This window comes from Nerophis lumbriciformis, linkage group LG05, assembly GCF_033978685.3.
Source record: "Nerophis lumbriciformis linkage group LG05, RoL_Nlum_v2.1, whole genome shotgun sequence".
Classification (NCBI taxonomy): domain Eukaryota; kingdom Metazoa; phylum Chordata; class Actinopteri; order Syngnathiformes; family Syngnathidae; genus Nerophis; species Nerophis lumbriciformis.
In genome coordinates this window covers 21332246-21349093 of record NC_084552.2, presented here as the reverse complement: position 1 = coordinate 21349093, position 16848 = coordinate 21332246, and the positions used below count along the sequence as shown (strand labels likewise).

The window sequence follows — 16848 nt, the reverse complement described above, 5'->3', positions numbered from 1 at the left end:
TTTCACAGTTTTTATGCAAGCGGTTTTGCCAAGCTCAGTTAATCATCTGCAACCTGTAGTTAAAGATTTACCTGAGCTCTTTAAATGAATCGCAACTCCAATGTGACTACGTGAGCTATTAAATGCCCTTCATTAAACAAAATAAAAATTGTCATCATTGCGGGGATCATTTTTATCAGAATCTCATTATCCGAAAATCAGTTGCAAGCACCATCAATGGGAAAATGCTCTTCCTTATGTATTCCTTTTTTCTGTGTATTTCTTCTTTTGCATCTGAGTGTTCCACAACAATTCCTTGGGTGTGGGGTTTGTCAATGTGCAGGACTGATGGTGTGATGCGGACTATGAACACAGAGAAGCTGATTAAGACGCTGCCCATAATTCAGAACCAGCTTGATGCACTGCTGGATTTCCAGGTACTGTGCGTGTGTGCGAGAAAGCTTATATTGGAAATTCATGTTGACCACCTCCGCTTCGCAGGCTAACCCTAACGAACTCACAAACGGTGTGATCAACTCCGCCTTCATGCTGCTCTTCAAAGACTCCATCAGGCTGTTTGCTGCTTACAACGAAGGGGTCATCAACCTCTTGGGTACCACACTCACCTTCACTTAAGTGCTCTTGTGATTTATCATACCAGTGAGGCAGATGGGGGGGCATGTTGCAGTGGCACTTACACAGCAGTTGTCATGACAGCAGTGTTGGTTTCCAAAAGCATTCACTTGACATTATGTCTTTTTTTTGGCTGCATCCCTCACTCCCATTATCTTCCTCTGGCTGCTGAAGAGAAATACTTTGACATGAAGAAGAACCAGTGCAAAGATGCTCTGGACATCTACAAGAAGTTTCTTTACCGGATGACAAAGCTGTCAGAGTTTCTCAAAGTTGCAGAGGTATGCATACACACGCAGGCACGCACGCACACACACACACACACACACTCACAAAGTATATCAATGGCTTGCTTTTTGCGCTTCGTCTTCCTAACAAGTCTGGATACCCAATGCGACCTTCCTTTACCCAGTGCGCACATGTTATTCCTCTTTTTCCTCTCATTGGTTTCAAACAGACGTGAAACAGTGCGAGTCAGCTGTCGTAACATCAGCAGCAGAACAACAGCCCCTCCATCCGTGTGTGCTCAAACAAACCAAATGAAATCCCATTGTTTCCTTCTAATTAGTTTTCAAGGAGCTCCCTGAATGATTCACTGTTAACACATTATTACTAATAATAGAGGATTTAAAAATATATATATTTTAATCTACTTTTAAGCGTAAACAAGTAATTTGTTCCAAATTGCAAATGTGTCAAGGAGGCAGATCTGGAATTGTGTTTTCTGCGTAACATTGTCCCTCAGGGAATGTGAAAATCCATTTGTGCAGCAATAAAACACTGAAAAAGTGTTTTGAATATTAACAAGTAGATGATTATTTTAATTTGTGAAAGCAGCGTTTGGTCAACTAGAAAATGAATTCCATTAAGCACCACATTAATCTTCCTTGTCTTTGCTTTAAAATCATGCAGCGTGAAATCAGAGCTTAAGTTTTTACTTTTCTAGATGTAGCAGCCGCTTTGGAAGGTGCACCGGATGGTGTGAGGCAGAACTAGAGGCCACGATGGTGATTGTTCAATCGTCCTTGACCTAATGTTCTTTATCTGTGTCCAGTGAGTCGACGTGTGCACACGAGCGTTATGTGTCCGAGCTGTTAGTCTTCTTGGCGATGGATTTGGCGTTTTCTTAATCAATGTGTTGTCACCATACAATTCATTTATGTCGCTTCATCCCTCACATCACATTGGTCACGCACATTTGTCATCACCGCTCAGTGTCACACGTTCCCTTGTTTTCGTTAGCGCATGAATTAACGAATCCCATGTTTCCTTTCTCACGTGGTACCTGCCCTCCCTTTTTATTCTCAATTTTTTTCCCACCCACCTTCCTCCCTTCTTTTTTGTTTTCCACAACAGGAAGTTGGAATAGATCAGGGTGACATCCCAGATCTTTCACAGGTCAGTGTGCATCTCACCACCTTCTCTTCTTACTCTCGTTCTTCACCTCTCCTTCTCTAACTCTTCTTCTCTGCCAACACTCATGTTTCCATCCTAGACTCACACATTATTTAAATTCTGATTGCATTTTCCTCCATCACAAGCAGCTCTATGTTTCACTCTCCACGAGGGATGGTCTGAGCTGATACTCAGGATTGGTATTGATGTAATACTGGCCAAACTTACTGGATCTGATTATGTGTGTACATATATGTCATGATACGTGGTCGGATCATGTTTTGTTTAGTTCCGACCACGGATCATGACAATATAGGGTCCAAATACTTGTGCACTTGTGATTTTTGAGTTTTTTATTTTTAATAAACCTGCAAAAATGTATACATTTCTGTTTTTTCTGTCAAGATAGTGTGTTGAGTGTACACTAATGAGAAATAGAATGAACGTTTTTGATTTTAGCAAATGACTGCAATGAAACAAAGAGTGAACAATTTAAAGGGGTCTGAATACCTCTCGTACCCATGTATATGTTTGTACGTATATATATATTTATATTTTTTAGATTCACTGTAATTAACTGTATTATATATAAATATAACCCCATCGAGCCGATCCAAAAGCCAAACTATTACAGAAAAGCTAAGTTTAACATACGGCGACATGCCGTAAACAAATGTCAATTTAATATTTTTATTTTTGTTATCATTTTGGTTATGGACAACCTGATTGCTGTGTCATTGAGGCCACATTGAGTGTGACTCATCTCTATTATTCCTTACTAATTAAGACTCAGGCTTGAAACCTCTTTATTCACTTTTATTTGTAATCTTTAGAATGTGCTGCTGGGTTTGGTGACCAATCATAAAAAAAACTATTAAAAGTGGTAAAGTTAAAATAAAAAGCAGTGGCAGTAGTCTTACATAACTTTGTTGCTTGTCAAGTTGTGGCAATTTTATTTTATTTTTTCAGCAGAGCAGGATATTTATTGCACACATTGAGTTTATTGTGTATATTAAGCAAAGCACATGCATACCAATTAATTTATTACTATAACATATATTGGTATCTGCCTATTTCAGTCTTGTGGCATCGATATTGGACATGCATAAGTGCTAGCAGGCCACCCCTGTGCTCCACTTGGTTTTTTGTTATTTTACAATTTTCAATGAACTTGCTGGTAGTAATTAGGGAAGCTCCCACTTTTTTTTATTCATCCTGCATTTTCTTTTCCGCAATTAAAGGCTCATTCTAGATTGGGTAGCAGGCACAGTGTAACACTGCACCATTACCAACTCCAGGTTGCACGGGTTAAAGCGGTACTAACTACACAAGGAAAGTGCTTTGTCATGCAAAACAACGTCTTCCTTTGCTCAAAAATTAAACCTGGTAAAAAAAAAAATATATATATATATTGGCGCACGATAGACAAACTCAGCATGGCCGTCACAAATTGTGTTTTCTTCTTCCTCCTGTGTCGCAGAAAACAAAAGGAACTTACATTGTAGGTGGTGGGTTGCGTATTGTGTTGCATCCCCCTTCCTTCCCACTCGTGTAGACACCACTGCATGAAGACCAATCTTTTCTTAAATAGTGTGATCTATCTCACACCCAGACCGCATGCACAGCTTGTTTCCAGCGCGCTATGTCTGTCGAGCTGGTACCGATTGCTTTTTGCTCTCTGGCGAGCAAGACCGGCGTGACAGGCAAAAGGCCTTAAAACCTTATGAATAGAAAATGAGGACTCGCCACGCCAGACTCGTCTTGATATGCATGACTCCTTACTCAGTGTCCCACTGCCTCATTGGAATTCTCCACTTCCGTCATGTTGTTGATCTCATTTCTGTCACGAACGCCATCATCTATTTCCACAGTTGCTTTAATTGCCGCTGACCCAACATTTACATTGTAATCTTACTGTGCAGAATAAAGACATGTGTGAGTGGGAAACTAGTAGGGGTGTGGGAAAAAATCGATTCGAATTCGAATCACGATTCTCACGTTTTGCGATTCAGAATTGATTCTCATTTTTTTTAAATAAATGTTTTCTTTTATTTTAATTTATTTCTTTAATTTTATTTTTTTTATTAATTAATCAATCCAACAAAACAATACACAGTAATACCATAACAATGCAATCCATTTCCAAAACCAAACCCGACCCAGCAACACTCAGAACTGCAATAAACAGAGCAATTGAGAGGAGACACAAACACGACACAGAACAAACCAAAAGTAGTGAAACAAAAATGAATATTATCAACAACAGTATCAATATTAGTTACAATTTCAACATAGCAGTGATTAAAAATCCCTCATTGACATTATCATTAGACATTTATAAAAAAATGTAAAAAAGAACAATAGTGTCACAGTGGCTTACACTTGCATCGCATCTCATAAGCTTGACAACACACAGTGTCCAATATTTTCACAAAGATAAAATAAGTCATATTTTTGGTTCATTTAATAGTTAAAACAAATTTACATTATTGCAATCAGTTGATAAAACATTGTCCTTTACAATTATAAAAGCTTTTTACAAAAATCTACTACTCTGCTTGCATGTCAGCAGACTGGGGTAGATCCTGCTGAAATCCTATGTATTGAATGAATAGAGAATCGTTTTGAAACGGGAAAAAATCGTTTTTGAATCGAGAATCGTGTTGAATTGAAAAAAAAATCGATTTTGAATCAAATCGTGACCCCAAGAATCGATATTGAATCGAATTGTGGGACACCCAAAGATTCACAGCCCTAGGAACTAGACAATGGCTCATGTCCCTAAACCTTGTATCATGAATGATTAATAGCGAAGCACACCTTTCACTCTCGGTGTGTGTGTGTGTGTGTGTGTGTGTGTGTGTGTGTGTGTGTGTGTGTGTGTGTGTGTGTGTGTGTGTGTGTGTGTGTGTGTGTGTGTGTGTGTGTGTGTGTGTGTGTGTGTGTGTGTGTGTGTGTGTGTGTGTGTGTGTCCACAAAATAGTGACTCTGCTTAAAGGTCTTCTTCTCCAAGCTAACTACTGTCTAGCCCGGTGAAAAGCATTCACTAGACAAAATACTTTCAGATGTGTGTGTGCGCGCACGCAACCCTGCCAAGAAAACACTCTGCATTCTTGTGGACGGTGACATTGTCATATTTTGGCTGTAGAAGAATTTCCTCTACTCATCACGCTACAATAAGCCATACAGTGGATCTGAACTATTGATTTGTCTGGTGAATGTTGCTGTCTCCTTTGCGTATGTCCTTTTATAAAGCTTCTAACAAGCACAAGGTGAATACATGTCAACATGGACATAAATTAACTAAATTAGGCTCCAGCCCCCCTGCGACCCAGACAGGAACAAGCGGTAGAAAATGGATAGATGAATAGACAGTGTTGGCGTAGGGGTAGCTTAGCAACAATTCCCTATACGCACCTCAAAGGCAATACAAGCAAGTATTTTAGAGCCAAATTTTTGACTTGAACAAAAGCACAAATTAGAGCTGCACAGGTACTTATACAAGGATGATGCTACTTCACTTCTCCGAAGAAGACGAGAAACAGTGAATTGAAAATGAAAGGAACCGCATGACCTCTCCTCTTCTTGCTCTTAGTTTCAAAGCTTTTTGTTGCTTCTTGACTCGCTGTGTGAATATTGGCTGCATGTTGCCATGGCTACCTGTTGGTGCCTGAGCACTCCTTTGAGACCAACTAACTGTGGGTGATGTGTGTTACTCACTTAGCAGGATCTTATTGTTTGGAAAAGTTGACTTGATTATTCGATGTACTATTTCTAATAGTCTACATTCTTCCTGTCCTTATGTCCCAAGGCCCCCAGCAGCCTGCTGGAGGCTCTGGAGCAGCACCTGGCCTCCCTGGAAGGCAAGAAGACCAAGGAACTTAATGCAGATACTAGGTAAACATTTCAAAGATGGCAAGAAAAGTGCTGCAGTGCTTAATCTATCACTTGTCTTGCAGAGCGTCCACTCTGTCCAGCGCAGTCTCGTCTCTCTCCTCCACCGGCCTGTCCTTTACCCGCATGGATGAGAAGGAGAAGCAGCTGGCCCTGGAAGAGGAGCAGGCCAGACTACAAGCTCTCAAGGTAACTGTCAGCAAGGTCAAAGTCACGCGTATCAAACACAGAAGTGATTTGCTGCAATGTTAAGAGTGAGAAACTGAGTGAGAGAGCTGGGGGTCAGGGGTTCTTGTATGGCTGTCTTGCTTTAACCCAGGGGTCGGCAACCCAAAATGTTGAAAGAGCCATATTGGACCACAAATACCAAAGAGTAATCGGTCTGGAGCCGCAAAAAAATTACACTTATATAAGTTTTATAATGATGGCAGCTAGGGCTGGGCGATATATCGATATACGCGATATATCGCGGGGTTGTCTCTGAGCGATGTAGAAAATGACTATATCTTGATATAGAGTATACGTTCTCACGCAGTTGCTTTTAGCTGCGGGCATTAAACTACATGCTCTACTCGCTCTTTCCTGTCTCTCCTTCTCACAGACAGCAAGCGCACCTTCTTACACACGTCACATACTGTCACGTCATACGTCACATACGTATACGCCCTCCCCGAGCAGAGAGGTAGCAGCATGGCTAACGTTAGCTGTGATGCGAGCGGTAATATGAGTGAAAGAAGGTGCGAATCTGGTAACAAATGAAGGAATAATTAATTCCCAAGAAAAACAGCAGGGAGTCCATCGTCTGTCGGTGGTTTGGCTTCAACTGGGAAAATGTGGAACAGACAACCGTAAGTTGTCAAGTGTGGGGCGAAAGCATTGCTATAAAAAGTAGCATTACTGCTGTAACAAACAGTTCAGGGTGTCCCAAGTTACCGGAGTGTGTTAGGTAAGGAGGAGTTTTGTCCCTCCAGAGTTGTTGCCGTAGGTCTGTGACGTAGGGTGTGTATGGTTGTGGAAGGAGGTGTGTGATGTTGACATTAAAGAAGCGGTGGCTACCGAACCTGCTCTAATGTCTCCCGTTTATTATTTTATTAGATAAGTACACTGTATAGGCGAACCCAGGACACTCGGCTACACTGCTAATGTGTAGCATCATTTGAAAAGTAACCCGCTAGACAATGAAGAGTGCTTACTCCGCACGTCAACATCGTTCGGTGCCACACGTCCACACCATCAAAATGCCGAGGCAAACATTTCCAGATCAACATCGTATGAAAAAAATTGTGATTTTTTTAGTTGTGATTTCCTTCTCTGCATGAAAGTTTAAAAGTAGCATATATTAATGCAGTATGAAGAAGAATGTTTTAATGTAGATACATAGAATCATCATACTGCTGTGATTATATGCATCAAGTGTTCATTCAAGGCTAAGGCAAAATATCAAGATATATATCGTGTATCGCGATATGGCCTTAAAATATCGCAATATTAAAAAAAGGCAATATCGCCCAGCCCTAATGGCAACACATGATGTAAGTGGCTAATTAGCTATGTTAGCCTACTATCAAAATGACTGTGTCGCAGGCTGACGCAAATCTTTGCTGACAGAAATGTTGACATGTATTATTTATTCTACACATTGTAAACATTAGTAAAACTTCTCAGAGGGTGAGATAACTCCATGAGGTTCCTGTCTTAGAATGGCCAAAGGTATAGATGTGTGTGTCCAAGTTAAAGGAAACGACAGGCTGTCTTCTTCAAATGGATTTATCACAATCAAATCAGAAATGCAGCCAATATTGCATACAGATAATGTGTCATGAAACATGAAAATAAACTAAATACACAGAGGACATAAGTAAAAGAAATTGAATTGATTGATTGAGACTTTTATTAGTAGATTGCACAGCACAGTACATATTCCGTACAATTGACCACTAAATGGTAACACCCAAATAAGTTTTTCAACTTGTTTAAGTCGGGGTCCACGTTAATAAATTCATGGATATATATAATGAACCAAATATACCTACAAACGAGGCACAATCATGCAATATGTACATACAGCTAGCCCAAATAGCATGTTGGCATGGTTTAGCTTGCAGTCAGGCACTGACCAAATATGCCTGATTGGCACTCCAACAAGTTAATAACATCAACAAAGCTCATTTTGTGCATTCACACACAGCATAAAAACGTTTGGTGGACAAAATGAGACAAAGGAGTGGCATAAAACCCATCTTTCTGTGGCAGCGTTGGAGAAAGTTATACATGTAAACAAACTGTTGAGTCACAGTCCACACAATGGTGAGTTCAAGGGCCGCTGAAATTAGTAGGACAAAAGGCCGTTCGCCAAATATTTTCATCAGTGAAGCATAAACACAAACATATTAGACAGTGGGCTTCCTAACAATTAGGAAGGCTTGTGTCATGTTTGTCCTTCTACAGAAAGCATATTACAACAAAAAATTAATTTTTCACCCCAATTTTTTCCATTTCCATACATTTTTGAATAAGCTCCATGGAGCCACCAGGGCGCCGCTAAATAGCCAGGGGTTGCTGACCCCCGCTTTAACCAAAGAGGAGCAGCACTTTCCATTTGTTCTCTTCTTGACTCAGTCAAAATGCAAATGAAGATGTGTCCCGTATTGCTGAGGCTGCGTTAAAACTGACGCTTCTGTCATACTTTCAAAGTGGTCAGCAACAGTAGTGGTGTTAATCTTAAATGTTTGTTTTTTTTCCTTTGGAGGTTGAAGGCTTTGTAGAGTGCTGATTTTCCATGCCTTTCTTTTTATAGCATGGAGCTGAATGATAATGTGCATATAAAAAAAAAAAAAAAAGTCAAAATTTACTAGCCTGAAAATTTATTTTTCAGCACATGTTCCCACAGATGAAATATATTGATCCCTGTGAAGCTGCAAAAATAAGTTTCAGAGGGCAGACAGATGGAATATTAAGAGAACCGTCCTGCAAGCATTTCTTGTAGAATGAACAATAAAAGCTGACAAATGGTGAAAACCCTTAATAAAACACTGTATATGCATATAAAATGAGACAAAGCAGGGTGCGGGTATTTCAGTGTGTTGCTGCATGAGCACACTTGAGGCTGCATGGTGCCAGCAAGCCTGCAATCATGAGCCCAGCATCAGACGTGAGCTGTGTTGATTTCAAATTCAACCAAGAAATGGAAAGTGTGGAGTGGACGATGTGCAGCTTTTGATTGCACTGTAATATCTTCAAAGTGTGGCAGAGTTGACCTTAGAGCAGGGAAGGGCAGACTACGGCCCGGGGGCCACATCCGGTCCGTTGATCTTTTTAATCCGGCCCGTCTAATAGAACAAAATTAAGCAAATATCTGTTTTGAGATTTGCTGATACAATACTTCGACGCAATGGCAAAAAAATGGTGATCAAAAACAGTGCTCCCACTGAAAGAAAATGTAAGTGTAACCCTGTAATACAATTGTTGTGTTTCTTTGAGGTCCTGATATGATATTGTTGAAAATAGATGTGTAGCCCATGTTTGGGAAGTCTACTCTACTCTCAACAGATGCTTGAAATGCACCATGTGCTCGCCCACCCCTGCTTTAGAGTGTCCTTTTATAGAGACATTCCTTTATGATTTCATGCAGTTTTGGGTAATAGCGACGCTACACAGCTTAACTTCATTATTCATGGCGGTAGCACCTGGGGATAGGTTGATTGGTAACACTAAATTGGCCCTAGTGTTTGAATGTGAGTGTGAATGTTGTCTATATGTGTTGGCCCTGTGATGAGGTGGCAACTTGTCCAGGGTGTACACCGCCTTCTGCCCAAATGCAGCTGAGATAGGCTCCAGCACCCCAAAAGGGACAAGCGGTAGGAAATGGATGGATGGTAGCGTCGCTACTTTTTGAACTAGTAGCGATTCTTATAGCTTATGTATTTTAGACCCATGTAACAAGGTAACTTACATCAAAGCTACAAAGAAGGAAAATGGACCGCAAATCTATGGCGGGAAAAACACATTCAAGCAACACATTTACTCGATATACCAACATCCAAACTGCTTTTGACATGTCCAACACAAATTTAAGAAGACACATTGAGGTGGGTTGAGTTCATGGAAGGTTTTACTGCCTATACCATTAACATATATATATATATATATATATATATATATATATATATATATATATATATATATATAGGGGTGGGCCAAAGTAAAGGCAAACTAAAATAAATACGTACAGTGAGGTGTGCAGAGTTCTAGGGTGTCCCCAGCTAAATGACAGATAGTTAATAGTAACGGACCCTTACTGGGTCCATTTGGTTCCATTTGTACTCTCTCAGTTACATGAACATTGATATTGTACATACGGACCAATAGAAAGAAATGCCATTAAATGGGGGTCTGTAGCTTAATGCATGTTAAACTCGGGGTTCTTGAAATGAAAATGGGTGATGATAATCACTGCGAGAGCCGTAGAACCTGTAAATCTTCTCTTATGGGGGTCCCTTGCGTATTTTTTCTATTGCATGTTAGTGGAGCCAGTGAGTGTTAATTTAATATGTAGTGTTGAAGTAAGAAGCTACTTTTGCTGTGTAGTTTGCTACAATTCTCTGGGCATAGCTTCCTTTGTATCTTAGTGCCTGCCATTCAATCCAGAGTAACTAGTAGCTTTGTTTACTATATTTTCCAAGCAGCTTGCCCATCACTGAAATCATGTAATATTTGCTCATCTGTATTCAAAAGAAAAGGATGTTTACTGCTAATTAATCTCCATTGATTTGTGTCTTAATTAAACTATTGATGCACCTTTATCCTTGTGCCCACCTTTAACTGTGTATTTGTAACTTTCGCTGAATTTTCTTTCAATTGGCAAATGTTTTTTCTAAGCCTCGTGTATATATATATGTGTGTGCGTGTGCGTGTGCGTGTGCGTGTGCGTGTGTGTGTGTGTGTGTGTGTGTGTGTGTGTGTGTGTGTGTGTGTGTGTGTGTGTGTGTGTGTGTGTGTGTGTGTGTGTGTGTGCGCGTGCCAGGACCAGCGTCTGAAGGAGATCAGCTTGCAGACTCCGCCATCTGCCTCCCCAAGCAGCCAATCAATAGGCAGCGCAAACAACAACCACCACCACGTCACACAAACACCAGAGTTGTTTGGCCCCACATTCTCAACCAACAGGTGTGTATGTGGGAGAATACGCGTTCACTCACAGCAAGCCAAACATTATTTAACAGTTATTTCTTGTACCGCGTCACCAACCTAAAGAAATAGTGGCGCTAAAGACAAAAAATATAAAGTGAAGTGTAATCACTTAAGATGTTTTTGTCCCCTACTTGACTCAATCTAGCTGTCATTATAAAGACACGAGCACACCTTTTTATTTTCTTCAGGGACTCGTGTGTTTTTTGGACGCGGCCCTCGCTGTTTATGCCCAGGCAATTAATTATTGATGTCTGTCTTTCCATTTTCTGTGCACTTTTTCTTCATCTTTCACTGACCTGCTCCTCTTCCCCCATTGAATTACCGCTCATCATCCTTCCCATCGCTTCGTCCAAATTCTCTGTATCACTTTACTTCCCTCAACACCTTTTTTCTACTCCCCCTCCTACCAGTGTGCCCAACCTGAACAGCGACCTGTTTGATCTACAGCCAGCCTTTATCCCCACGGTGCAGAGCGCTCCTTCCATCTCTACCGCCAACAGTGCCTGGGGAGGTACGGCGCGCACGCACACAACTACTTGCATTTGAATATTCTTAGAAGTATGATTGGAGGCAAGAAAGACACGAAGGGAACAGTTAATTAGCCCCTCCTTCTATCCATGTATTTATTTTGACGCCACCCACCAACCATCATTGTCCCTCATTTCATGATCTTACCACCGAGAAATCCTGTATAAAAATAAACAACCTTACCTTATCTAAAGACTACAGTCACACTGCAGGGTATGATGCCTAATTTATATTGTTAGTTGAATCCAATCTTTTATGGAACATTTTCTCAACTAAATTTTTTCGTGTGGGAGATTGGGAAGGAAGGGAATTTGAGCTCTCGCAGTTTGTGCGGCATTTGCTGTGACATCTGTTCCGAGGAGCGTGTGGGCAAGCAGTTGCAGGCAGGAGAGGTGGGGCATTGACATGACTTGTCAGACATCTTAATTTCCCCTGTTTTCTGCTCATCCATTCACAATTTTTATTTTTTGCTTTTCGTCTATTTTGGTGACGATACATGACGTTTGTCACTTTTTGATGACGCATGGATTGGAGGAAGTGCGACTCGATCGTTCAGACTGCAGGTGCATCATATGCATATCGGGTTTATATCCGGATACGAAAGAGGCCTAGGTGGGATTTGAAAAAAATCGGAATTGTATCGATCCCTTTTTCATGTCAACATGAATTTCACATTTACACGAAAAAATCAGCATCATGTCACATATGGACAAAATAATCGAAATTCTAGACTGCATACAATGCATGTGGAAATTATTCACAGTGCTCACTTAATTATGTGAAGGTCTTATCCGCCAGGGGGTTGTATAACCGTTCCTGTTGGTTAGTTAGCAGGATAACTCAAAAGGTTATGGGAGGATTTTCATTAAACTTTCAGGAAAAACTTATTTGATTTTGGGCATGATCTGATTTCTGCTACATTACCTTACATTTATGCACCTAGTGGCCCTGCAGAGACAAAGACAGTGGATGACTGACAAATGTTCACCCTGTTTGTTTCTATTCCGCTATAAGTAGCTGAAAAAGTTATGTTTGGATTTCCATCTAATTTTTAGGAAATGTCCAACATGAGAAAAGCAACAAGTCATTACATTTTGGGGCTGAACTGGATACATTCTACTATGTTACCTTATGTTTACGTTGCACGCTTCAACTTTTATGTGTGTATGCTTGTGCAAAATTGGGATAAGGAAGACAAGATTACATTTTGGTGTAATTACTTTTTTACTATTTGGTAGGTAGGGCCTAGGAGAGGTCTGCGCTCTCAGAGTGCTTTTCTAATTCCAAAATTTAAAAGATTTCCCACAATGTAACCCATGATGACAACACGTGAAATATTTTTTTAGGTATGTTTGCAAATTTCTGTAGGTTCGATGGGAAGCGTCGCTAGTCAAGCAAATGTGAAAAAAAATGAAGCGCTGTGAATACTTTCGTGATGCAATGTACACAGCCAAACACGTTCACATACAGTGCATCCGGAAAGTATTCACAGTGCTTAACTTTTTCCACATTTTATTATGTTATAGCCTTATTCCAAAATGGAATAAAATCCTTTTTGGCCTCAAAATTCTACACACAATAAATACTGTATTTTCCGGACTAAAGAGTGCACCAGTATATAAGCCGCGCCCACTAAATTTTAGAAGAAAACATTTTTTTTCCGTTTTTAGCCGCACCTAACTATAATCTGCAGATATATACGTTGTGAAATTAGTTATTTTACACAAAGATTTAGTAAATGTTTATTTACATACCCTAATTGTTTCCAAACGGCCTCTGTAACACGGCAGTAAAACGGTGATCAAACAAACTAGAAGACATCGTCATGGACCCACTAGTTGCGGAAGCTAGCTCTCCAATCAGCCAAACAGACTCAATATCTGCACGGGAACATCAATTTACTTAGAAAGTTGTGAAACTGAAATAATACAAATGGAATGTCATCGTAAGTTAATAATACTAGCACTTGTAAACGTGTTAGCATAATAGGTCATGCTTAGATGCTAGCTTCATTACTTTACGATAGCACGTACAAATATGCATGAAAACCCTCCTATACAGACATCACACATGGGATGGTTTAGTAAGTAAGAATTTGTTGTACTGTGAGACTTACAAACGTTGCTTGGAGTGATAATTGAAGAATCTGCACGAGTATAAACGCTATGGAGGGCTACAAGACGAAATAGCACTGATACTACCGGTTGAAAGCACTAAATGAAAGGACACTGCAGCATCTGCAGTGAGCAACCTCCTCCTAAAGATAGTGCCATAACAAAAAAATAACACACCTTTTCAGTGTGTGTGTGTTTTTTAAACTATTTGCATAATAGCCGTCAGCGAAGAAAGATCCATAAATAAGCCGCACAGTTTTAGAAGCCACAGGGTTCAAAGTGTAGGAAAAAAGTAGCGACTTATAGTCCGGAATTTACGTTATCTAGGAGTGTAACGACTGATCGCTATATCGGTAGATAGATTTATATTCCTAAATTTTTCGAGTATATCGATCTGTTTGGAAAGTTCCTTCCAGGAGATAGGTATCGATCCAACATCAATTTAGAAGGCAATGTATCAATTTTATTGATACTAGAAAAAAGAAAACATTGGATTTAAAAACGGCAGACTTTGTTTAAAGTTTGAAGCACTTTTAACGACAAGGATGTTAAATGTTAAGTCTGTCGGCCCGTCTGTGGCGTCATCAAAACAAAAATGGCAGATACCTATGGTGGTTAAGAAATGTCATACCAAATGCCACAAGACAATATCATAAATTACAAAACAAAACTTTCAGCGAGAGCACGATTGCAAAAGCTACAATGAATAAAAAGGACACAACATGATATTATAAAGCCACAACTTAACTTGAAACCACAAAAGGTGCGACGGACAAAACGGAAGTGATAGCAAAGCAAGTTTGCAGACGCACCAGGCTGAGAAGAAAGGTTAAAAACAGTGTAATGATCATAGTATATTAGTATTATTAAAAAAGTAGTTTATGACTGTAAAGGTGGTCACACTTAACTTACTTTTCCAACTTCATTCATCACACCCTCGGCCATTTGGTCCGTGCATCGCTAAAACTTGTACGCTGTTGCTTCCGTTACATCTGTATGAGTTTCTGTGTTAACTAAAATATAGTATAGAAGGTCAAGCATGAAGAGATGTTGGTTGCACTTTATTGTTGTTATTAATGTTATATATATCATGTTTTTATATTGAAAAACCAAAGCTAAAGTAGCAGTTAAATGTTAAAATGTTGGTTACTGTGCTTTCATTGAAGTCAGTCAATTATATTTATATAGCGCTTTTTTCTGGTGACTCAAAGCACTTTACAAAGTGAAACCCATTATCTTCATTTTTAAGCTACATTTAAGCAAGTGTGGGTGACACTGGGAGCAGGTGGGTGAAGTATCTTGCGCAAGGACACAACAACAGTGACTAAGATAGCGGAAGGGGGGATCGAACTTGCAACCCTCAAGTTGCTGGCACGGCCGCTCTACCAACCGAGCAACCCCCCGAGCTATGTCTTGAATGTTGAAAATAAGAGCAGAAAATGTTTCCTCTTGTTAATTCAACCTAAAGTGTTGGTTGCACTTCTATTCAGAAACGATGTGAATGTATTGGCCTTTAATTGTTGTTTACCTGCTTGTTTGTATCCATAATTCATGTATCTAATTCCCATACAAGAAATAACAGGAATTTAGGAAACTTCACCTGCAGTGTCCAGTATCCAGTATTTATTTCACAGTCATACTGCTTGTGCTAAAAAGTTACAGAATTGATTTCAACTCAGTGAATCTTTTGGGATTGTGTCATTCTGAAAAAAATATTGTCTCTGAATCAAATCGGCAACCACAAATACTGAATTGAATGGAATCGTTGTTAAAACGAATGGTTACACTCTTAGCAATATCCCATAATGACAATGTACAAAAGTTGTTTTTTTTAGAATTTTTTACTTATTTATTGAAAACAAAAAACTAAGTGATTCAATATACATAAGTATTCACAGCCTTTGCTCAATACTTTGCCGATGCACCTTTGGCAACAGTTACAGCCTCAAGTTTTTTCGAATACGATGCCACAGGCCTGGCACACCTATCTTTGGCCAGTTTCGCCCTTTCCTCTTTGCAGCACCTCTCAAGCTCCAACGGGTTGGATGGGAAGTGTCGGCGCACAGCCATTTTCAGATGTCTCCAGAGATGTTCAATCAGATTCAAGTCTGGGCCACTCAAGGACAATTTCTTCGACTTAATGCTTGGTTTGTGGTCTTCCATGCACTGTCAAGTGTGGGACCTTATATGTAGACAGGTGTGTGCCTTTCCAAATCATGTCCAACCAACTGAATGTACCAATGGTGGACTCCAATTAAGCTGTAGGAACATCTCAATGATGATCAGTTGAAACAGGATGCCCCTGAGCTCACTTTTGAGCTTCATGGCAAAATCAGTGAATACTTATGTACCGGTACATGTGATTTATTTTCATTTGCAAAAATCTCTCTTTTGTGTATTGTAATTATGATTTATTGTGTGTAAAATTTTGAAGACAATGGAATAAGGCTGTAACAAAACAAAATGTGAAAAAAGTAAAGCGTTGTGAATTCTTTCCGGATGGGTTGATTTTTAAACCCTGTAGTCCGCTTGTTTCAATAAAAACGTATCGCAGACATACACCCTAAGGGGTGTTACAAGCTTAATGAAAAGGGCTTTAACTTTAGCCTCTTCATCCCCTGCCTGCTTTCTAAAGGGTTAGTTGTTAAAATTACCAGACAAAAAAGGGAGCTTGCTGCTTTTGTCATGCAATACATCAAACTTAATCCCTGCCAGGGTTTCAGCGGCAAGAAAACAAAAGGTGTCTTGGTGGATTTCCCTGTGTGGATTATTCTTTCTACGAAAGCCTACCAAGCATCTCTGGTTACTTAGCAACAACATTGCTGCAAAAACAGGGTATATGTTAAGTCTGTGAAGTCATTTTTGCAGCCCAGGTAAAACCCCATATGATGTCCAAGTATTTATCATGTGGAGTCGTTCCAAAAGATGATCTCAGCTGTTATTTCCTGCCACAGTACAAGCTGCGCTTTAATGTTGGACCTACATCCCTCAGGACTGGAGAGCCAGCCCCTGCAGCAGAGCGTGTCAGCCATGACTGTAGATTTCGATGCTGTGTTCGGGAATAAGGCCTCTCCCGTAAACGACGGAACGCAACCAGCAGCCGGTAAAGCCTTTCTCC

The 16848-nt window shown here is 40.0% G+C and overlaps 1 protein-coding gene across 5 annotated transcripts in view; it reads left to right on the top strand.

Moving 5' to 3' along the window:
- The window catches only part of LOC133606786 (phosphatidylinositol-binding clathrin assembly protein), a 92601-nt gene that overhangs the window by 65076 nt on the left and 10677 nt on the right, over window positions 1-16848 (top strand). For 3 of the 5 annotated variants that reach the window (XM_061961116.1, XM_061961114.1, XM_061961113.1), the window contains exons 6-14: window positions 323-416; window positions 481-592; window positions 787-893; window positions 1969-2010; window positions 5819-5904; window positions 5967-6090; window positions 10925-11064; window positions 11499-11599; window positions 16723-16833. In XM_061961116.1, the coding sequence (XP_061817100.1) occupies window positions 323-416; window positions 481-592; window positions 787-893; window positions 1969-2010; window positions 5819-5904; window positions 5967-6090; window positions 10925-11064; window positions 11499-11599; window positions 16723-16833 (917 nt within the window). The remainder of the gene's footprint in view (window positions 1-322; window positions 417-480; window positions 593-786; window positions 894-1968; window positions 2011-5818; window positions 5905-5966; window positions 6091-10924; window positions 11065-11498; window positions 11600-16722; window positions 16834-16848) is intronic. The other 2 variants (XM_061961115.1, XM_061961118.1) reach the window with 2 other exon arrangements.